Here is a 23,939-nt window from a genome sequence, read left to right on the forward strand (position 1 = left end):
AACATGTGATAAAAAATAAATATATAGTTTATGTGCATGATAAACATTTGTTTAAGGATATTAATCTCAAATAAATCTGACTATCTTAAAAGATTAATCTGAAAAAGAATTTATAATTTTTTTTACACTCAGTTAAAATAAAGTGATATTTTTTAGCATAATTTTTATGTCAAAGTTAGTATCGAACACTAGTTAAAAAAAAAAAAAGTAAAAAAAATAATTATTATTTTAACAATTAAAAATGGGGGGAAGCTTCCCGTAAATCCAAACGGTTCTGAAACAATTTCAAACACACGCACACTCTTCACTTCAGTGTCACTGAAATCGAAAAACCAAAATTTCCAAAACCAGCAATTGCCAATTACCAACTCTTATACCTCATCTTCATGTTGTGATTTCCCAAGTTAAACCCTTCGTAGAAATGTTGGTGAAGCTGCAACTCTTGTACACCCACCCACCCCTTCTCGCAAACGGAAACGCGCTTTTCCCGCCAGAAAAGCCCGACCAACTTTCCGGCAGAAAGCAAAGACTCCCTCTTCACAACGGCGCCGTCAAGCCAGATAGCCACTCAAGGAAACGCCGTCCGAATCCCGAAGAGGGTGTCCCCAGAAAGAGCAAAACGGAAGCGGAGAAGCCGCACGCCAAGTGTTCGACGAAACGCCCCTCTTACGGTGGAGACATTCCCGCGATTCTCGAGGCCCTGGACACGGTTCCCGACGTGGGCGCGGCTCTTGGGCCGTGGGAGGACACGCTCAGCAACAAGGAAAGGAGCATCATTTTGAAGGAGCAGTTGAGGTGGGACAGAGCTTTGGAGATTTTTCAATGGTTCAATGAGAAGGGTCATGAATTGAACGTGATTCACTACAACATTGTGCTCCGGAGCCTCGGTAGATCGCGCCAGTGGAGGCACGTGGAGGGTTTGTGGAAAGAGATGAATGATAAAGGCGTTGTTGCCACTAGCTCCACTTATGGAACTTTGATTGATGTTTATAGCAAGGGAGGGAGGAGAGACGACGCGCTTTCGTGGCTTGACATGATGTTGGGACATGGGGTGGAGCCTGATGAGGTCACTATGGTGATTGTGGTTCAGTTGTATAAGAAAGCTGGAGAATTTCAGAAAGCTGAGGACTTTTTCCGAAAGTGGTCATTGGGTAAACCATTGAGCAAACCACTGAGGAGCAAACCATGGAGGAGCAATGATAGTGTGGTGGCTGCTCCGGATATGGATGATGAGAGGGTGTTGTGTGGTAATGCTTCTTTTGGCTCGCATACTTATAACACCTTGATTGATACTTATGGAAAGGCTGGTCAACTTAAAGAGGCTTCTGAGACCTTTGTGGAGATGCTTAAACGAGGTGTGGCACCGACTATTGTGACGTTCAATACGATGATTCACATATGTGGAAACCATGGACGGTTAGAGGAGGTGAGTTTGCTTGTTAAGAAAATGGAAGAGCTTCGATGCTCGCCGAACACGAGGACGTATAATATTCTTATATCTCTTTATGCTAAGCATGATGATATAGGTATGGCAACATGTTATTTTAAAACAATGAAGGAGGCGTGCCTTGAGCCTGATCTTGTGAGTTACCGGACTCTCTTGTATGCGTACTCGATAAGGAAAATGGTTGGTGAAGCAGAAGAGCTTGTAAAAGAGATGGATGAGAGGGGGTTTGAAATTGATCAATATACCCAGTCTGCTTTGACTAGGATGTACATTGAAGCCGGAATGCTTGAACGGTCCTTGTTATGGTTTCTGAGGTTTCATGTAACTGGCAATATGACATCTGAGTGCTATGCTGCCAATATTGACGCATATGGGGAGCACGGCCACACTTTGGAAGCTGAGAAAGTCTTCATTTGGTGCCGAGAACGGAAGAATCTCAGCGTCCTTGAGTTTAATGTGATGATTAAAGCTTATGGCATAGGGAAATGCTATGAGAAGGCGTGTCAATTGTTTGATAGTATGGAGAAACATGGTGTAGTTGCAGACAGATGCAGCTATACTTCTCTAATACAAATTTTGGCCAGTGCTGACCTGCCGCATATTGCCAAACCTTATCTGAAAAAAATGAAGGAGGCAGGGCTAGTAAGTGATTGCATCCCATACTGTGCTGTGCTTTCCAGCTTTGCAAAATTAAGTCAATTGGAAATGGTTGAAGACACATACAAGGAAATGATTAGGCATGGTGTGCAGCCTGATGTTATAGTCTATGGCATATTGATCAATGTTTTCTGTGATATTGGAAGGGTTAAAGAAGCCATTGGTTATGTTGATGAAATGAAGAAAGCTGGCTTGCCAGGTAATACAGTTATATATAATTCTTTGGTCAAGTTGTACGCAAAAATTGACAACATGGAAAAAGCACAAGAAGCATACAAGTTGCTTCAATTATCAGAAGAAGGTCCTACTGTATATTCTTCAAACTGTATGATGGATCTTTATGTTAAGCGATCTATGGTTGATCAAGCAAAAGAGATATTTGAGACTTTAAAGAAAAATGAAGCAGCAAATGAATTTACGTTTGCGATGATGCTACGTTTGTATAAGAAAATTGAGAAGTTTGATGAAGCCATTCAAATTGCAAGGCAGATTAGAAAAATGGGACCCTTGACAGATTTAAGTTATAATAATGTGCTTGACCTGTATGCTATTGCTGGGAGACCCAAGGAAGCGATATTGACTTTTAAGGAAATGGTAAGAGCTTCCATTCAAGTTAATGAGTGTAGTTTTAGATCTCTTGGAATTCTTTTGCTAAGATATGGAGTATCAAGGCAAGCTGTTGGCAAATTAGAAGCATTAGTGAAAAAGGATGCTTCCAAAGGTTTGCAGGCATGGAAGTCAGCACTCTCTAGTGTGCTTGAAGTAAATGATTATGATCATGACTAGATACATTCTCTGCAACTTATACCTTGCTTAATCAAGCATGTAAAGCTCGGTTGTTTAAATGACACGAGAATAGGACTCTGGGTTGAAAACAAGACAGCATGCCAGTTGCTTTGCTCCCATTCTTTCACCAATTCAAATTTCCAAGTGCATTGGGTTGAAGCTGTGTGAATAGACAAACAACTTTTGAACATGATCTATTCTATATAAACCTCGCAATCTGACTGTGGACTGAGGTATGAGGATCGATCAATCACCTTGTACTTTTTACCAAACACAAGCCAAGGAATTCTGAAGCCCTGTGACCTTGAACCAATGACAACGAGACAGAATGCAAGCACAAATCGTATAAATTTGATTGGACCACGAGAGAGAATCAAGTGTAAATTGAAATAAAAAAAAAAAAAAAAGTGTACCTCCCTTTGTTGTATATGTTATTTGTATGTAAATGTGAATTTCCTTTTTCAGAATGAAAGGGTAGACTCAAATCACATGTAAATGTAAATCATGTTTTGCTATTTTTTGTAAAATCACACATTCACGTTCCCCTCTTTTAGAACTATGATTAAATTAATGTGTAGTTACCTACTTTGTTTGAATTTGTGGAAATACAAAGAAAGTAGAGCGGTGCACTTTTTTTCTTCTCACCAGAGCTGAACCTCTTCATCTCCAGACGGTTTATCCTCTTCAGACAGGTTCTACTTTAATCTTGCTATACTTGGCAACATAATCAGCAAAAATAGCTCAGCAATGTGCATTTTCCTTTTATCAAGCATTTCACAAATTCTACTGACACCAGGTATATAAATAAGCTGCATACAGAATGTTAATCCCGAAATTACTAACTGTATAAGACCCTTATGTTTATACTATTGCCGAATTACATTATTTTATCTACAATCTATTAAAGATCAAATTTGACAAAAAAAGCTTTTACTAAAGTGTATTTTTCTTTAAAACGAAGAAATAAAAATACATTCACTTTTGAATTATAATAAATTTATATCACAACACATTAAAACAAAATGTTAAAGACATTTAATTACTCAGTTAAAAAACAATCATTTTCAAACGTCTTTATTTATCCTGTCAAAAAATAAGCATCTATGTTTATAGTTAATATTGCTAATAATATTAACTTAAAAAACTCTATCTAACCCTTGTTTGTATAGGTAATCAGAAAAGGAATATCTTCAATTTTGTTGAAATTAAGGGGCCTTTCAATTGACAATGTCAGAGTGGAAAAAAGCTAATAATTTGGAATGTGAAAATTGTTTCAGATGTTTCTTAATTTCATTGCAACAACAATCACAAATTTCCCTCCCTACATCTTTTATCTCTCACTATGATTACATGGATGCCTTCTGCCAACAAATGAGTAAAAAAAGGCAAAATAGTGGTGAAACACCACTCCGAACTAAGTCCAACGAAAGGGAGCTAGGCTGATCAGTGAAAATAGCCACTTAATAATCCATGCCACCCATGCCGCCACCCATGGCAGGAACATCCTTATCGTCCTTTGGGAGTTCAGACACAACAGCTTCGGTTGTTGTCATCAAAGACGACACACTGCAAAATAATAGTGATAAACATTAAAAAAGGACTACATAAAACAAACCAAATACATCAATATTTAATGGCAACTTTCCTAACATCCTACCTGGCAGCATCAACCAAGGCGGTCCTAATCACCTTCAATGGATCAATGATTCCAGATTTTACCATGTCAACATATTCACCTATTTACAAAGCAGAAAAAAAGTTGACAGCAGAATAGGTGATAATGAAATGGCTGATGCAAGTATGAACAACCATAAGAAAAGGAAAGAACCCTCACCTTTGGCTGCATCATACCCAAGATCAGTATTATTCTGTTCCAATAGTTTGCCAACAACAACAGCACCCTCAACTCCAGCATTTGAAGCAATTGTGTGCACAGGAGTCTGCATTGTTCGTCAAAACACACAATGAGTTAGTAAAATCATGCCACATCTTATAGGCCAAAAAAGTTCAAAATATTGCAGTTCGAAGAAACGCATTGGATGATCTAAAATGAAAATCACCAAAAATCAAAAGAAAAACACTAACCTTTAAAGCGTTTTGGATAATCTGGACACCTATCTTTTGATCAAAGTTAGCAGTTTGAAGCTTATCCAATTCACTTGACGCATACAGAAGAGCAACACCACCACCTGTGCAGCATTACATGTCAAAATTGACCGAACAATATAGATATATGCATACAATTGCTACTGCCATTAATCTACCTGGTACTATGCCCTCCTCTACAGCTGCCTTGGTTGCATTTAAGGCATCTGTCACTCTATCCTTCTTCTCACCAACTTCAGCCTCACTAGCACCTCCAATCTGCAAAAGTGGGGTTTCAGATATTAATTATATCATGACAAAACCTTAGGATGTTGCCAAGTAAAAACATAACAGCAAACAAGGTAAACTTAAATAAGTATACCTTAAGTACTGCAACACCTCCAGAAAGCTTGGCTAGTCTTTCCTGTAACTTTTCCTTGTCATAATCTGAAGTGCTATTCTCAATTGCTGATCTAATCTGTTTGTTAAAATTCATAAAAAAAAAATGGGTGAGAAATATCAATAAACAATGTGACATATCACTATGTGAAAACAGAATATAACAAACAATGGTAGAATCAAATCTAACACAAGACTCAAACAAACCTGCTCGCATCTTTCCTCAATTGATTTCTTATCACCAGCTCCATCAAGGATGACAGTGTCATCTTTAGAAATTGTTACCTTAAACATTAAGAACCTTATTTAGTTGTCTAAATCATTTAACCGTGTATATTACAAGGAGAAAAAAGGGGAAAATTAAATGAAATTTTATTTCAAACTTAAACACAAGCAGTAGCTCCAGAAGGAAACCTCTACCAAAACTATGAAATGGACATTATAAAAAAGTACCAAAGTTCCATCGTGCATGCAAATGCTATAACAAATTGAGCTAAAAGGTTACCTTTTTGCAAGAGCCAAGCATGTCCAGATCCACTTTTTCAAGATTCAAACCAAGTTCTTCAGTAATAAGCTACATGAATAGAGAAAATATATCATTCACGGGTTTGTAAGATGGGATTTAATACAGTGGTAACCCCAGCAAAAACAGAACTTACTTGACCTCCGGTGAGAACAGCAAGATCCTGGAGACCAGATTTACGGTTTTCACCAAAACCGGGAGCTTTGATGGCACATACCTAAAGGAATGATGCAAATAACACGTCAAATAAGTAAAATCAAGAATCCAAAATTTAATGCACCTTAGAACTAAAAGGTAAAGCTACAGATAGGCAAAACAAACCTTGATTCCAGCACGAAGTTTATTTAGAATTAGAGTTGCAAGGGCATCACTTTCAACATCCTCAGCAACAATCAATAAAGGTCTTTGTCTCTGGTGATAAAAAAGTGTCAGCCAATGCAAATATTTCAGAAGCCCATGCAAAATGAAGAGAATGACATTGCTCACCTTCAAAGCTAACTCTAATACTTTAACAATAGCATTTATGCTTGAGATTTTCTTTTCATGGATTATAATTAGAGGATCCTCAAGTTCCTGTTGGCACAAAGACATAAAATGATCATACATAATATATCAGAAAAGTAAAGGACTGACGGCCAAGATCAAAGTAAATTCCAGTAAGTATTATTTAAAAAAATTTCTAATATTGCAAAATAGAGATGTCAAGTGAGAACATACACATTTCTGGTTCTTCTGGTTTGTTATGAAATATGGAGAAATGTATCCCCTGTCGAGTTTCATTCCTTCAACGACTTCCAACTCATTATACAATGTCTTGCCATCCTGAAACAGTTTACAAAAGTTAGATCCCAGAGTATCAAGAAACACTTGGCATAAAATATTTAAATGATGGACCTCCTTTGGATGAGGCCCGATAAAGGGGAGGAAAGAAAAGGCTTAATGATGGTTGGCTGAGATGGAATTTAAATAATAAGGGGCGGAAAGGAGGGAGGGAACAAGTGAACAACATCTAGTATACATTATATTAAGGAGATAAAGAGAATTACAAAAATAGAAACAGCCCTCAGGCCTACAAAAAATTGTAAAAACCCAAATAGAATAAAAACATTAACAAGATGAACATATAATAAACTTACTGAGATAGTGATTACACCCTCTTTCCCAACTTTCTCCATAGCTTTCGCAATTAACTCACCAATTTCCCTTTCCCCATTAGCAGATATTGTCCCAACCTGTCATCAGAAATTAATAAATAGTAAAGTTTTGCTAGTGCTGATGATTCAAAATCCCTCTTGTTATTTCCAATCTCTTGCAATATGCCAATAGTGACTCAAGCAAAAAATATATACACAAACCTGGGCAATTTCTTCAGAAGTGCTAATCATCCGTGCTCTGCTTTTCAGGTTTGTCACCACAGCATCAACAGCCATATTTATACCCCTTCTCAGGTCCATTGCATTCATTCCAGCTGCAACTGATTTGCAGCCTTCCGTAAATATTGCTCGAGTAAGAATTGTAGCACATGTGGTTCCTGCCAAATTAGATTGTTCCCTCATTAATGACATTTCCTTAAGAAGAAAACAGACAATTCTAAAGTAAAAACCATAAAGTATAATCCAGTATAACAGCTTACCATCACCAGCCACGTCATTGGTAGCATTTGCAACCTGTTTTACAAGACTGGCACCAATATTCTTGACTTTATCCTTGAATTCAATGCTCTTAGCAACAGTCACTCCATCTTTCGTCACTTTAGGTGCACCAAAACTTTGCTCAATCACCACATTACGCCCCTAAAAACAGAAGTTTAGCAGAAACAACCATGATCAACAATCACACGTATGCATAAAATTCCATTTCCCCCTTATTCTACAACTTTTACCAGTGATATCTTTCACAAGCAGACATAAGAAGAAACTAAACTATGAGCTTGATTACCTTTGGGCCCATGGTTACTTTAACAGCATCAGCAAGCTCTTCAACACCCTTAAGCATCAAAGCCCGGGCCTCCACGCCAAACCTAATGTCTTTGGCCGCATAATTCCTGCTCCAACTCACCCTACTTCCAATCTATGCAATGCAAAAACCAATCATAATTGGTCATCATCATCATCATAATCATCATAATAATAAAGAACATAGATTAAAAGTAAAAGAGATCCCATCAATCTCAAAACAATTTTAACACAAAATGTCATTAAAAGAATGGTGTGTCACCTGTTGAGTGCTGCTCCTGGCAATTCTACAATCAAACAGAACATAATATACAGTCAGAAGCATTCAACACATTGAGATATTCTAGATACAGCAGCAACAAATAGGCAATCAACATGTCTGGATCTATCTCATAAACATGAGAAAAGTTACGATTTTTATACATTCTGAGACATTTTTCGGAGACCCAGAAGAGCAATTGCAGGAAATGGAAACAATGAAACTGAAGGAAGCTGAAAGAAGTGGAAGAATAATCGAAAAGGCTGAAGGGGACACCGCCATTGGAGACTTACCGAGCTTTGGAGGCAAGGGAAGTTGCAAAGCGATACATGATGATGTAAGTAACTGAGAATCACTCGCCAATTTGCAGAAACTAATGCAGAGGGGTACCGCTCCACGCTTCCTTTTCAAGGGAAATGAAGGGAAGACTCTAGAAGAAGCAGCTTCTAGGGTTTAGGGTTTTATGTTCCAAGGTTTTGATTTTGTTGTGCAAATTTATTTTTTATATTTTCCTTACATAGTATTAGTAATTGTAGAATTTGTTTACATGCCTTTATGGTTCTATCTTATCACTTACCATCTAGGTGTTGTTTTTTGTCTTTTCAATTTCGCAGGATTACCCAAAAAAAAAAAATTTATCTTACCAGTTATCAGAACTGTTTATTCATATGACATTCAATCTTCACCGTTAATTTTTTTCTCATCATGAATTTCATTTTTATATTTCAATGTTTTTCATTATAATTTTATCAACAACTCACTCTAATCTCTACGGCCTATAAGACTATAACTTTGACATTGTTTATCAATTTTTTTTATATATATTTTACATAATGGTTAAAAAAATAGGTTATACACTTAATTTTACACTGTAATTCAATTATAAAGTACTATATATAATTAGTGGTTAAATTTTTCACTGTCTTTAAAATAAAGTCAATAATAGTTTGTGATTTGATTGATCGGGTAAAAGGTTACTCATAATCGTTAAACTCATAGTTAAAAATGTTTTTTTTTTTCTTCAACAAAGTAATACTTTTAATTAAACTATTATGTTAAATTTACGTGATACATACGTCTGTACGTAAGCGTGAATTCATACATATTTAAATAAAAATAAACTTAATTAAAAAATATAAACGATAAAATAAAATAAAATAAAACTATTTACAAAATCAATTGTTTAACAAAGAATTATTTAGGCTTTGTTTGGATTTGAAGATGGAAAATGGGGAGTGGAAAAGGAAAGATTTGAAGAGAAAGCGAGTGAAAAGTGAAGTTGTTTGGATTAAGGGAAAGTGAGTGGAAAGTGTAGAGAAAGTTTGTAAAAGTTTGAGAATGAATTGATTGATGTGATAGATAGAAATAAATTTTTTAATTGATAATTATGTAAGATTACTATTTTATCCTTAAGTTAAAAAAAATATAATTAATTTAGTTAAAAAATAAATATATAAATTTTAATTAAAAAAATATAAAATAGTAATTAAAAATAATTTAATTTAAATATTTACTTTAAATTTAATGATAGATAAAATTAAAAATTTAATAGATGAATATATAATTTATACTTTTATCCTTGGATTAAAAATGAGTATAATATTATTTATTATAAATAAGTATAATTTTTAAAAAATAATAAATAATAAAAATAATAATAAATATTATAAAAATAATAAGAATCATAATAAATAATAATGATACTAATTATAATAAAATAATATTAATATTAATAAAAATAAAAAATATTATTATTTTAAATTTATAAACATGTATTATTTTATTTTTTTTTATATATTTTCACTTTTTATATTAATATTTAAATAAATATTTAATTTATATATATAAATAAAATAAATATTTTATTTATATATATAAATTAAATATTAAATATATATTATATATTAAATATTAAATATTTAAAATATATATATAAATTAAATATTAATATTAAATAATTATATTTAATTTAAATTATTATATATTAAATATTAATATTTTATATATATATAATCGATTACGTTATATATATATATATAACATAATCGATTATGTTATATATATATATATAACATAATCAATTATGCTGTATATATATTATGTTTCGTTCCTCTGTTGTTTTTGTATGTATGAGGTAGGGGTATTTTTGGATTTTCACAAGTCTTACGTGTCTTTCACCTTTTTTCTTCTCTTTTGTGCGAGGAGAGTAACATGCTTCCCCTCTTCTTTCTTCGCCTTTCTTTCGTTCTAAATCAGGGGAAACAAACGGAAACTTTCAACGCCTTTCTTTGCTCGTGTATAGTACTCTCCCGGAAACAAACACTACCTTAGTCATATATATGGCTGTATGCCAACATCAATTCATACATATTTAAAAAACAATAAAAACTTGACTTCAAAAAAGTTAATGACGATAAAAATTATATAAAAACTATTTATAAAAATATTTAGTTAATAGAAAATTAATTTAGTCATAGGAAATATTTTTTATACTTTATTTTTTTTTGTCACAGTTGATATATTTTTTTTATCAAGTAAAATTTATTTTAAAATATATTTTAAGCACAATATTTTTCATTTCAAATAAATACCTATGCAATACATCAATTCTACCTTTGCTTTTAGAGAGAAAATTTGAAGTAAGAGGAACTTGATGTTACAATAAAGGCGATACATGTTCCAATAATCACCTTTTGATTTCTATTTTTGTAGAACATTGTTAATTTGTTATCCCTCTATACACTTTATAATTTTAAAAATTACTCACTCTCCAGTAAATAAATAAAAAAACTGCCACTCTCATTTATAATTACTTATTTTCAAATCTTAACATTTTTTTTACAAACATATTTTTTCAAGACTTTTCAAAAATAAATAGTGAGGTTCTTCTACCCGCATATATAATTTTTTATTTAATAATGATAAATATATATCATTTCATACATTAATGAAAATTATAATATTTATTAACTTAAATAGGTGAATAATTATATAATTTTAAAAATTATTTATATATATATTAATTTTAAAATTATTAAATTTTTAATGAAGAAACTAAAATTATTCAAATATGATACTTAAAGAACTAAATTGTCATAATTAAAAATTGAGATACTAAAATTGTATAGTTATAATATTTAAAGAATTAAAATTATTTAATTAAAATTTTATGAACTAAAATTACAGTGTTCAAAAAATAAAAATGCAATTAAATCTACTTACTTTTAATGTAATATTAACAGTTCTCCTTTCTGGAAAAAATAAAAATAATAATCACAGCACTGGTGTCCTTAGCAAGATCCTGATTCTTTGGTCGAATAAGTCTGACCGCATTAATTGTGCTTTTAATTCAGAGTTTCTTGTTAATTACGAATCAGGTACATGAGTTTTGTAATCTTTATGGCCACATATTTGTAATCTTTCTGATTACCCAAAATTTTAATTAAAATCTGTAACATGTTTTATCTCAAAGACTGAGACAGCAAGAAAAGAAGAAAAAAATCGTTGAAAAGAAATTTGAGTTTAAATAACGCTACTGAAATAGAACAACAAAATATATGCACATGATAGAAGGCTGAGTTTTTGTGTTTTATTGAGAATGGTTAGTTTCTTCATTTTAATCTATCTAGTTAGATGCATCATGCATGTGACTATGTGAGTAAACACTTCTTCTTATGAATTATCAAATTATATATAAATATTTCTAAATGCATTCCAATAAAGGTTTTTGATCCAGAATTTTTTGTATAGTTAACTAAGAATCGGGTATGTGAGTTTTGTAATCTTAAAGTAACACATTACACATGGTAGGGCCATCAAAAACTGGAACTGATATTTACCCTCTGACCATATTCCTTTCTAATTAGCCAAAAGTATAATTAAATTAAGAATGGAGTAAGTAAAAATGTGTTACAAGAAATTTGAGGATAAATATCCTTAATGCAACAGCAAAAGAAACACTTTTCACATGTTTCTTCATTTCATTCCAGTTAGAATAAACTGCACTATAATTTCATTGCATTTTCATCGTAATAACCACAGAAATCTTTCAAACCACAACAGTTAAGATGAGGATGAGTTCCAAGAGATTTACAGCATTCTTTGTTTTTTGGTATCATTTCCCTGTTGCTCTCATGGTTTCTTCAATGTACCAAAACTCAAGCTTGTCTATTTTTGAGGTGTTATCCAAAGGCATGGAAGCAGGAGAATCAACTCAAAACGTTGCAAACAATGGTCTTCAATATGGAGAAAGAGTCCACAATATATATCAGATGAGAACTTAAATAGAAGTTACAATAATAATGTGTTGGTGGTTAGTAATAGCAGTGTATAATAACATCCTTAAATATTAGCATCTTTATTTTCTAATTGTTTGTTTCAAGTTACATGCTTTTGTTCTCTATGTGTGGACCAAAATTCACTATACTTTGATAAACTTTGCAAAGTTAAGGTGTTGCAAGGCGATTTTCAAAATGGAACCTCTACCACTGAGATTTGGCTGCAACCTTTTTTTATGCCATCCTCACTGATCGTGCTTCTTGTAAAATTTGAGAAAGACAAACATGGCCTATTTTGCGAGCCATTTCTCAACTCAACTTGGACACTGCATGAGAACTCACAATTTTGGAATGAAAACCATTTTGAAACATATCAAACACGATAGAGAAAAACATGGCTAGAAATTCATCAAAGGAGGATTTACAATTACATTTACCATCAACACTATATTTATTAATCTACAACACACCCTTAGTGATCCTGAGAATTTTTTTCACCGTGACCTTAGCCAACATATTCTCCAAAAGTTCCCTTTGTGATTTTGAGATCTGACCAATACTTTGTCCCTTCCCTTTTCATGACCCAAAACCTTAATGCTAGTGGCTATTTAAAAAATTTCAATGTATTATTTCATGTGAATTCTAACAAGTTGAGTCAACGTTTGGGTCACGGTCACGTGATTCCACTTCTAATAAATTTTTGAGACCTAAACCCTATCATTATAATCTATCGATAACAAGTCGTACAAATATGATATTGTTGTTCCAAAATTATCCACCAAGTGGGCTTTTAATTTAAGTGGAGTAGTGGACCACAAGTTCAAGATATTTCGAACAAGTCCACGTAGGTTGGGCTAATGTTTGGGTCAGGTGGTTCTACAATCAATGTATTGAATATTCGAAAGAAAAATGTTATCACCCACGTCCAAATACCTGTATAAAAACATTGGAACCACGACAAAAAAAAAAAAGAGTAGAAAACATCACAAATGTTAGTGTATGTTTTCAGGTGAATGATCATGTTAGATTTCACGTCGTAAGCCACGACATAAAACAACACTAATTTCAGGTCAACCTTGGACTTTCATAATTTCATTCTTGGCCTCCGTATAATGTTGATTATTCAACTTGCGTTTCAAAATGTTCTTCTCTAATGACTAGAACCACGAATTTTCCACACATCATCAATATAAAACTAGCATTGCGCAAGCAACAATTATACTTGAATTAACCACAGAAAACATTAGAGAAATCAATAGTGATGGAAGATGTGAAGGTGTTTGGACTATGGGCAAGTCCATTTACCCAAAGGGTTGTTTGGGCACTGAAATTGAAGGGTGTGAGTTATGAATACATTGGTGAAGATCTTGCTAACAAGAGCAACCTCTTATTGCAACACAATCCAATCTACAAGAAGGTTCCAGTTCTTGTGCATAATGGAAGAGCAATAGCAGAGTCAATGATAATTCTTGAATACATTGATGAGACATGGCCTCAGACACCTCTATTGCCTCAAGATGTTTACCATCGATCTAATGTTCGTTTCTGGTCAAAATTCATCGACCAAAAGGTAAGTAATGTGCAAACTTTTCTACCATGTTTTTTCATATTTTTACAAGAATGATTATTAACTCATGGATTTCAGTCTTCCTAAGCCCCTGTTTGCTTCCACTGATTTACTATTCACGACAAAGGAAAGGCGAAAATCGAACATGTTTGTTTCCAGTGAAATACGAAGAAAGAAAAGTGAGGAAAAGCGGGAGAGGTGTACGGAGGGTTCTTCAATAAACCATGAAGAAAAGCGAAAAAAGCCACGTTGGCAAGGATTGAAAGACGTGGTTACCCCTCTAAAAATTACGTGCATAATCAATTATGCAGGAGTACATAATCGATTATGCAGGGGCACATAATCGATTATGTGCTAGCATAATCGATTATGCATATAATCGATTATGCATGACACATAATCGATTATGGTGGCACATAATCGATTATGTGCCATACATAATTGATTATGGTGGCACATAATCGATTATGTGTAATACATAACGATTATGTAACATTTTTTCGCTTTCAGGCGTGACCAGAACGGACCATTCCAAAATTGGAACGACCCGTTCCAATCTAAAAAACAAGGGTACTTTAATAGCTTAGAACGGGGCGTTCCCAAACTAGAAAGGGCCGTTCCCAAACCAGAACGGGCCGTTCCCAACTAGTAAATTGGCCTAAAAACGCTATTTGAGAACGGGCCGTTCTAGTTTCTTAAAAATACAATCCCAAATTTGTAATGTTAAAAATTTCTTAATTTTTTAATCGGTAAAAATTAACTTGTATAATTAAAAAATATATCTTCATTTCATTCTAATTTATGTCAATAATTTATCAATTTTTTAATTTATTAATTAACTTTCAAAAAATTTATTGTACATTTTTTTTATATTAAGAAAATTCTATTATTTAAATATTGACATCAAAAAGTGAAAATAAAAAAAATAATACATGTTTATAAAATTAAAATAATAACACTTTCATAAATATTAATAAAATAATGTTAAAAAATATAATTATCATCATATATTTTGTTATTATTATTTATTATTATAAATATTATTATTATTATCATTATTATTAATATTATTATTATCTATTATAATTAGTATTATTATTATTTATTATGATTCTTATTATTTTTCTAATATTTATTATTATTATTATCATTATTTTTTTTAATAAATTATACCTATTAATATAATTTTATTGCAATTATTATTATTTACAATAAATAATATTATACTCATTTTTAATCTAAGGGTAAAAGTGTAAATTACGTATTCATCTATTAAATTTTTAATTTTTATCTATCATTAAATTTAAAACAAATATTTAAATTAAATTATTTTTAAATTAAAATTTTAATTTATTTTTTTAGTTAAAATTTTTATATTTATCTTTTAATTATAATAATTATAAACTTTTTTTAACCTAAGGGCAAAATAGTAATATTACAAAATAATCAATTAAAAAAATTATTTTTATCTATCACATCAATCAATTCACTCACAAACTTTCACAAATTTTCTCTACACTTTCCACTTACTTTCCTTTAATCCAAACAACCTCATTTTTCACTCACTTTCCCTTCAAATCTCTCCTTTTCCACTCCTCCTTTTCCATCCTCAAATCCAAACAAAGCCTAAGAGACATTACTTTTTGAGATTATAAAAAAAGTTGACGTTAATTATTAAAATCACAATTCACAAGTATATATCGGATTCATTTTTTACAAAAGGATTCATTAATCCTTAAAAATTATCAATTAATATGACTTGCATTTATGATTTTTAGGAATTAAAGTAAGATTTTTACATTTTTAAGAATTAATATGTTCATGGTGTCAAAAAAATAAAATTTTAATATGTTCACTTCCATATTTTTTAAGATTAAATTTAATATTTTTTTAGCTATGTTGGTTTTTTTAGAAATTAATTGACCACCTTTTATGATTTCTTTTATTTCTCAATTATTTATTTATTTACAATACTTGAACTCAAGATCTTATTTAAAGATTTGGAATCTAATTTCGCTCAAACATAAATATATTTAGTTTAACATTTTAGGAATTAATTTTTTTTGTATTATTAATGTAAAGATTAGTTAACTAAAAATTACTTAAACATATAATTAGTAAAATAGTTATTTAAAAATCTTTAATTTTACCATAAATTACCATTTATGTTTATGATGGAATCACAATGCAAATAATATGAAGTTACAAGTTCCATGACCTGTTTTTGGCAGACAGTAGACATGATGAAGTTTTTTGGGTATGATGGAGAAGTACAATAGAGAGCAATGAAAGAGACTTTGGAAACTTTGAGAGTGATAGAAAAGGAAAGTGGGCTTGCTGAAAACAAATTCATGGGTGGCAACACAATTGGACTGGCAGACCTTGCCTTGGGTTGGGTTGCACATACTTTGGTTGCCATGGGATATGTGATTGGAGTCAAGTTCATCACACCTCATGCCTTTCCTAACCTTCACTCTTGGATGGCCAATTTCTTGCAAATTCCTCTTATAAAACACAATCTCCCACCTCACCACCTAGCAATTCAGTACTTCACACAAAAGAGGGAGATGTTTCTTGCTATGATTAAACAAGAAGTTACTCATCATTATCACCATCATCATCACAATCACCACCATCATTAAAGTTATATATATATACTATAAATTTTTGTTAGTTTTTTTAAATTATTTAATGGATCAATATTGTTTATAAAAATTAATATTGTGATACTTTAATAAAAGTCTATGATCAAATAAAATTTGAGGAGTAGAAAATTGATTCTACACTTCAAGCAACATGTAGCGTGTGTTTGGATTCGCGTATTGAGTTATGTTTTCGAACAGAAGCACGTCAATTTGATGAGAAGCAAGTAATATTTGCTTCTGATTTTCACGTTTTTTTACGCGATTCAGATGCTGTTGACGTGGAACCAAACACACAGGTATTCAGATTTGTGGTCAAGTGATTGTACATGTCCAAACTCATATATAAGATTTCATTTTAATGGATATGAAGTCATTTTTTTGTTTTCTCTTTTCTTGGAATTTCTCTCTCTCTCTCTCTTTTTATGGAGCTATATATGTGAGCAAACAAAAATAAATCGGTTATATATGTAGTGCAAAATGTTTTTAAGATCAATCGAATTTTCATTTTATCTATTAATATTATAAATTTTAGAGTGAATGATTTGTCTGGTTGAACAAAAAATTGAATTTATATCTAGTCTGATTGGCTTATATATCGAATTAAATTTACAATAAACTGAATGCGATGTGCAAAGTCTGATATGATTTGAATTTTTCCTTGGACCTCCACGGTTGGTCTCTTCTATTAAAATTAAAAACATGAGATTTGTATCAGGTGTCATACCTTTTAAAAAAATTATGCCACAAAGCCAACTTAAATTTCTTAATATAAACATGACAAGTATTATTTATATAAGATATATTTAATAAAAATTTAATATATTAATTTATACAATTCAATTAGTAATCTATTGATTCAATTAACAATCCATCAATTTAATACTTTGATTTAATTGATGATTTATCTGATTTTAATAATCATTATTTTTGTGTTTCAACAATATATATATATATATATATATATATATATATATATATTCATGTTTATCTTAATTCTAGTTTTTTAATAGATTTTATGGATTTTTGAATTGGTTTATTAATAAAGTTTGATTTCCTTAATCTTTGTGTTCATGATTTATATTCTTCGAGCCTTTTAATAATCTATGACTACGAAGAAGCTTTTAGGTTAATTTTCAAATTGAATGGAATTTTGATATAAGAACATGTTTTGGAGTATGATCATATTGTGATTCTTTAGGCTAGGAATAATCATCGAATATTTGTCATTTTTTTTTCTTTTAGGAGTTTTGATGTTAATGCTTATCTATTTGTATCACTAAGGCATTAGTTTTTTAATTAATAATAAAGAGTTATCGATCTAAATAATTTAGTAATCTGATAGACAAATTAAAGAACTAAGTTAATTATCCAACAAAAGAATATACTAAATTAAATTAATCCTTACTAAACAAAGTGACCATAAATTTCAAGCGTGTGGTTCAGCGATAGGGATTGATCCACGTTTAAGTAAGGTCAGAGGTTCGAATCCTGCTTTGTGTATGCAGTCTCGTTAAATCTTGGGGCCAGCTATCCCACCTTTGAGGTGCCTCCCTCGTAACGAGGAAATTAGTCACGCTTGTCGGCGGTGTATTCCAGGAACGACAAAAAAAAAAAACAAAGTGACCCTACAATTAGGGGTGGGTACAGTTATGGTAACATACTTGAATCAAAATGCCACTAATGTAAAAGTAACTTCATTTTAATTTTTTTTATTTACATATTTCTCTAAAAAAAAAAAAAAGGCGAATCCAAAGGGAAAAAAAAAGGTATAGGAATAAATTAATTAAAATTTTGAAATAAAGTATTTTATGATGTTAGTATAATTGAAAAGTACATAGCACAGACATGTTAGGCATGTCTGGATCATTTTGAAGAAGATAACAAAATATTATAAACATAATTGCACATTGTGTTTCACGATCAAGATTGTTAGATTTAAGTAAATGTTATAATATGATGGCGAAGCGTTCATGCATTTGGCCATACATTTTAAATTAGAAATAGATTCTGTTTCTTCCGTGACAAAACTAAACATATTCAAGATTGAAAGAGGTATATATACTGCTGAAGAAAAAGATAAAGCAGAATCACCGATCATAGGTAATTAGGTTGCACCTGTTTAAATTCTTTTATGTATTTAGTGCATGTTTAATTCAATATTATTTTAAGGAAATACGTTTTTTTTATCTGATAAAATAAAAGACAATTATTTCTTAAAAAATTACCAAATTTAAACTTTCTTTTTCTTTTTCTTTTTTTTCTTTCACTTGTACTTAGATGGTTTCTTGTTGGAAGATGATATGCCTTTTTCAATACATTAATAGGTAGATAATAATTGTTCATAGTTTTAGAATATTCTTTTTGGAGTGGTTCATGAATCCTGCAACAGAACGTAGTGGAATAGCAGAAGTAAAAGTGTGACGTTTTTTTCGATCGAGAGGTATTGTAGTAGTTACAATGTATTTGATACCTTTTATGAAACCCATTTTTTTTTCTTTTGGTGGAACTAAAGTTTAGGAGATACGTGATTCTCTTATTCTTAAATGAAGGCATGCTACGAGTTAATCTCTTATGACTTATAGTAAAACTTTCAAGTGACATAATAATAAAGAACTACCGATAAGAATTGAATCAAAAATCTTGAGTGAATTATGAAACCCAATTTGATCACAAATGTGACAATATATTTGCAACTCTTTTAAGAAAAATGTATGACCTATGTTTTAAAAGCTATCTTGTAATATTTAACTGGTGGTCACACCATAGACATATTTTAGGGTAGTTGCAGGGACGGAGCCAGGATTTCAATACTGGGGGGCCGAGAATAAATAATATATAATTTATAATAAATGAAAATTAAAGTATCAAAAGCATATTATCTGACAAAACTAGATAATAATTAACATAATTTAATAAAAATTATTTCTCATATTTACATTTGATAAATATATCGAACATATTGCAAGATCAAGTTATTCAAGTATGTACCTTTATTTCTTATTTAGTAATATATATGTATATAAAAAAAAAATTAAAATTGTTGGGGGGGCCGTGGCACCCGTAGGTCTCCCCTTGGCTCCGTCCTTGGGTAGTTGTGCAAGTTAACAATCGAACATGTCCTCATGTACCCACACCCCTTTCTTTCTCATACACTAGCACAAGTGTTATTGAAAAAGTCATACAAATATACTCTCAAATAAAATATGTGATTATAATATTTAATTGTAATGCTTGATCAACAAAAGTTATGTTTCATGAAGATAAATTAGTTCTTAATTATTAAATTTGAGAAATTGTGTAAATTATGTTCATAAAAACAAAGAGGAGATTTTTTTTAAAAGTTTAGATTAAAATAAAGTACGACGCTATTCAATATTAGAGTTAATTATCAATTTTTTTCAAGATTTTTTTATCAAATTATGAAAGATTGTTTTCATCATTCTTAACACAAGTTTAATGAAAAGATATAAAATATAAGGGAAGTCAAATTTGATCTTAAGCTTTAATTAGTAAAAGTCAATAAACTTAACCAGCTTAATCATCCTACCAGAGTTAAAAGAGGGGTTATGAACAAATAATGCATAAAATTTAAATACTCTTTGTTTACATATAAATATTTTTATTTTATAAAGCTTCATATTAATACAAAATACTATGATAATTAAATAAGTTATAGTACTTAGTTGCATTTGCATTTATTTATGTTAACTTTTGAAATTTTAATGTCTCATCAAGTGATGAAGAGCCAACCAAGCCACATCTTTATTTCAATCAACTAGACAAACTGCAAGACCATGATCCTGAGTTTAGGCAGAGCTGATGTGGAAGAGAGTCATTTTTAATTAATCTGATCTTGATTATCAATTATCATGCTGAGGTACAAAACAAGGCAAGGAATTAAGAATCATGGTTGATGTGTGAAAAGTTGACAGCTAACTAAAGCAACATCAGATGCATGACCCTCTGTCCTGTTTATTTTACTAAGCAATTTTAGTTTGTGGTATACATTACACTCTTTCCTGGTCAGAACCATGTGCATGGTTTATAAAGTAATTGAGAAAACAGCTACACAATTTGAAGAACCTATTGTAAATGGTATAAAGTGCTATTAAAAAGTTACATCAAGAGTGAAAGATGCCAAGAATCTGTCTCACATATGAACATTTAAAAAAATGGTGTTTACTACCTTAGAGTGGTCATGCCATGTGGCATGAAACAAATGGGGTGGCTTCAAATTAGAGCAATGAATCCCAATGAGGTGCAGTTTTAATAATTGTAGCCTCAAAAATGGTGGCATTAGCTTCAGGTACACTTTCATTTTTGCATCAACCATATGAACCGTTTTCAGTGTCTTAAGCCATTCTCAAAAGACACCGAAGTGGAGGCTGAAAAGAAAATGCATAAAGTGCTCACTTTGCTTTGCTCACGCTCTTTAAGGAATTGTTTAATACTAGGCCAGGAAAAGTTTGCAATGACTTCATCAAACTACCACCAAGGATATTAAAATTAAATCCTTGATAAATATAGTATTCTTGTACATGATAATGTAGATAATAAACCTTTGTTTCCACCAAAGAGGAAAAAAACAAATCATTAACCTTTGTTAATCAATTGCACCGCCAAGCCTTCCAAATCAATACATTTTAAAGAGCAAAAATTGTGTAGTTTACCACATCAGTTGGTGATTTTAGAAAGATATTTCAACCAACATGGTATGATATGGTTGATAAATAACTATGTTGGTTAAGCATCTAAACAATGGTTCAGTCTATAGGTAGGTGTATATGAAAACATCTATTTAAAAAAGTTAACCCCTCTCGGTACATTGACTTTCCGGTTTTTTTGTGAGATGAAAAAGAATAGAAAGACATTTCAACTAGGAGATAAGTGTTTCTCTATTTTTTTTGAAATAAATTCACCGCTTTTTATCATGCCCTTTGTCTATGAAATGTATCAGTGACCAAAAAAAAAAAATTGTGCTTCGTTCATGGATTGTCGTATTAAATTACATTATCAGTCAAGAGAAGAATATAGCATAATAGCATGTGGGTGTTCAACAAAACCACATGATTATTAATGAGAAAAAAGAATAATACCCGGGATAATAACAAAGAACATGAAGGTGTTAAATTAAGGTAGTTCTTGTCATTAAACGAATGTCAATTCTCAAGCTTTGCACCCTGTATACAGCTGATCCAGAAAAAAGCTTGAGCTGTCTGATTCCCATTGGTTGTGAAGGATAAGCATGTTATAGAATGCAAGCATAATTTTTAAGTAGAAAATGAAATCCTTATAAAGAAATATACCTTATTGAAGCCACAATAAATTCCTAATGAAAGAAACCAAACTTTTTGTCTTAATGGTTGTGAGGTTTTCTTTGGAACACATCTTGATTTGATGTTTTCAAAATCGATTTTTTAGTGTTAAAATAATGTTTAGTTAACAAAAATTACGTTTCAAGAACATAGATTAATCTTTAATCGTGAACTTTGTATAGATCATATTCATCGAAAAGAATACTCCTAATGAAACACAAAGTAGGTTTCTTTTAGTATTATAATAATAATAAAACTTAACTGATACCTGTCAATATGAGATGTGCCTTAGCCCTAAGGAAATGTATTTAGTGCAGTGCATGCATTTCAATCATTTCTATCTGTCAGTGTTTTATCTCGGATTTACTGTCTGAAGGTTCTATATTAAGGATACGTTTCCCAAGAAGGAAATCTTCACTCAAGAAATTTCCAACTTGTTTGCAAGAAATGGCAACAAGATCAAAGTTTTTGGACAGTGCAATAATAAGAGGTTCTCACTCTCTCACTGCCTCTAACCATCTTCATGCCTTAAGAAGTGGGGTAAACTCATCAATAGCATCATCACCTGAGAAGCCTTTTCCATGTTCAAGTTATACTTCAATGAAAGAAGACACATGGATTAGTCATATCCCTTCAAAATTCAATGGCCATGAAGACATCAAGAATGGCAAAGAGAACAACCAATCCAATTCTATCTTCCCAGTCCCAGACATGAAAAACAGCTCCATTCCTCTAAATCTCTTGGAAACTCTCCCTCCATTAACTATAGGACCATGTTTTGATGAGCCAGTGGTTTCTCTAGTATCATCATCTTCTGCCACACCAACAAATTTTCCAAACTTGACTTTGTTTTTGCAGGAACCCTCCATGATGTACTCATCATCGTCAAGTATCAAAGGTGGTGAAGTCATGTCAGCAACTTCAGATTCCACATATCATGTGTCTCAGTTTGGCCAAAACCAGCATCAAGCATGTAGTGATGCACACAAAATGAACAAGAATTGGTTGAGTAGCACTAGGACTCAGCCTATGAAGTATGGTGGAAGAGGGAAGGTGTTTAAAGGGGTGAGGCAGAGACACTGGGGGAAATGGGTGGCTGAGATTAGATTACCAAGAAACAGGACAAGGGTTTGGCTAGGGACTTTTGACACTGCTGAAGATGCTGCCATTGCATATGACACAGCAGCATACATACTAAGAGGAGAATATGCTCAGTTGAACTTCCCAGATCTCAAGCATGTGATTCAAGCCAATTCTCTGAATGGAACCACTGCTGCACTTGTGGAGGCAAAACTACAAGCAATTTCACAAGGTGTTTCTTCTCATAAGAAGTCCAATGTCTCACTAGCAGGGTCAAGAATTAAGCACACTGATGAGAATGGAATATTGACAAGTATAAGTGGAAAGGATTCAAATTCAACCATAAGGGTTGGAGCTGAGATAAGTGAGAGAAGCAAAAGTACACTCCATGAGATGTCAGATTTGGAAACTGTTCAGTTAAGTAGAATGCCCTCCTTAGACATGGACGATATTTGGAATGAACTTTCAGTCTCTAATTTATGACCCTTGTTTTTTCTACTTTGAAAGCATACATATAGTAACCCTGTTTTATCTACAGTTATATTTCTCATTTGGACCTCAAGTTCAGTTTAAAGCTCATTAGATCATTCTAGATTTGGCAGTTTTCCAGTTCCTATAATGTATGTATTGAAACTAGTATCCTTCTAAAACGCCCTTTGTTCAGGGGCATTTATAGATAGAATTTTAAGTTTCCAACAATTTATATAGCATGTTAAAGGTTTGTGGATTATTTTGCTTCCGATCAAAACACTGGCTTGGATCAACGGCTGTTTGAGAAACAACTAGTCAACATTGAGAATAACAGTAGTTGTTCAATGTATAGAAGAAGCTACACAGATTGTGATTTTAAAGAACTATTCACCTGTATTTTGATCGCTTTGCAATATTATAACTTTATGCTTTGTGTTTGAAAGCTTGAATGCATGATAAAATATACCAAAATT

At 31.7% G+C, this 23,939-nt stretch overlaps 4 protein-coding genes across 4 annotated transcripts; 3 read left to right on the forward strand and 1 right to left on the reverse strand.

Annotated features, from left to right (window-relative positions):
- The first annotated feature begins 270 nt into the window (after window positions 1-270).
- Window positions 271-3,534, forward strand: LOC109805093 (pentatricopeptide repeat-containing protein At3g23020). Its single transcript, XM_020367050.3, has one exon. It carries the CDS (start codon window positions 422-424, stop codon window positions 2,888-2,890), a length of 2,469 nt encoding a protein of 822 aa, XP_020222639.1. The 5' UTR covers window positions 271-421; the 3' UTR covers window positions 2,891-3,534.
- Window positions 3,535-4,126: 592 nt separating this feature from the next.
- On the reverse strand, window positions 4,127-8,602 carry LOC109805251 (chaperonin CPN60-2, mitochondrial). Its single transcript, XM_083059923.1, has 18 exons — window positions 8,405-8,602; window positions 8,115-8,139; window positions 7,836-7,967; window positions 7,531-7,690; window positions 7,253-7,428; window positions 7,034-7,129; window positions 6,615-6,719; window positions 6,384-6,470; window positions 6,219-6,308; window positions 6,034-6,114; window positions 5,875-5,948; window positions 5,582-5,654; window positions 5,358-5,453; window positions 5,155-5,254; window positions 4,976-5,079; window positions 4,725-4,830; window positions 4,548-4,626; window positions 4,127-4,456 (listed from the first exon to the last, which is right to left on the reverse strand). The coding sequence occupies exons 1-18, from the start codon at window positions 8,440-8,442 to the stop codon at window positions 4,351-4,353; spliced, it is 1,728 nt and encodes a 575-aa protein (XP_082916049.1). The 5' UTR covers window positions 8,443-8,602; the 3' UTR covers window positions 4,127-4,350.
- Window positions 8,603-12,234: 3,632 nt separating this feature from the next.
- LOC109804992 (glutathione S-transferase U7) lies at window positions 12,235-16,974 on the forward strand. The gene is given in 2 exon segments (XM_020366919.2): window positions 12,235-13,958; window positions 16,187-16,974. Coding segments are annotated over 2 exon segments (720 nt in total). The 5' UTR covers window positions 12,235-13,649; the 3' UTR covers window positions 16,598-16,974.
- Window positions 16,975-22,320: 5,346 nt separating this feature from the next.
- On the forward strand, window positions 22,321-23,694 carry LOC109804914 (Integrase-type DNA-binding superfamily protein). The gene has a single exon (XM_020366835.3). It carries the CDS (start codon window positions 22,363-22,365, stop codon window positions 23,476-23,478), a length of 1,116 nt encoding a protein of 371 aa, XP_020222424.1. The 5' UTR covers window positions 22,321-22,362; the 3' UTR covers window positions 23,479-23,694.
- Window positions 23,695-23,939: the final 245 nt, after the last annotated feature.

This window comes from Cajanus cajan, chromosome 7, assembly GCF_000230855.2.
Source record: "Cajanus cajan strain Asha chromosome 7, NIPB_CcT2T_4, whole genome shotgun sequence".
Taxonomy (NCBI): Eukaryota; Viridiplantae; Streptophyta; class Magnoliopsida; order Fabales; family Fabaceae; genus Cajanus; species Cajanus cajan.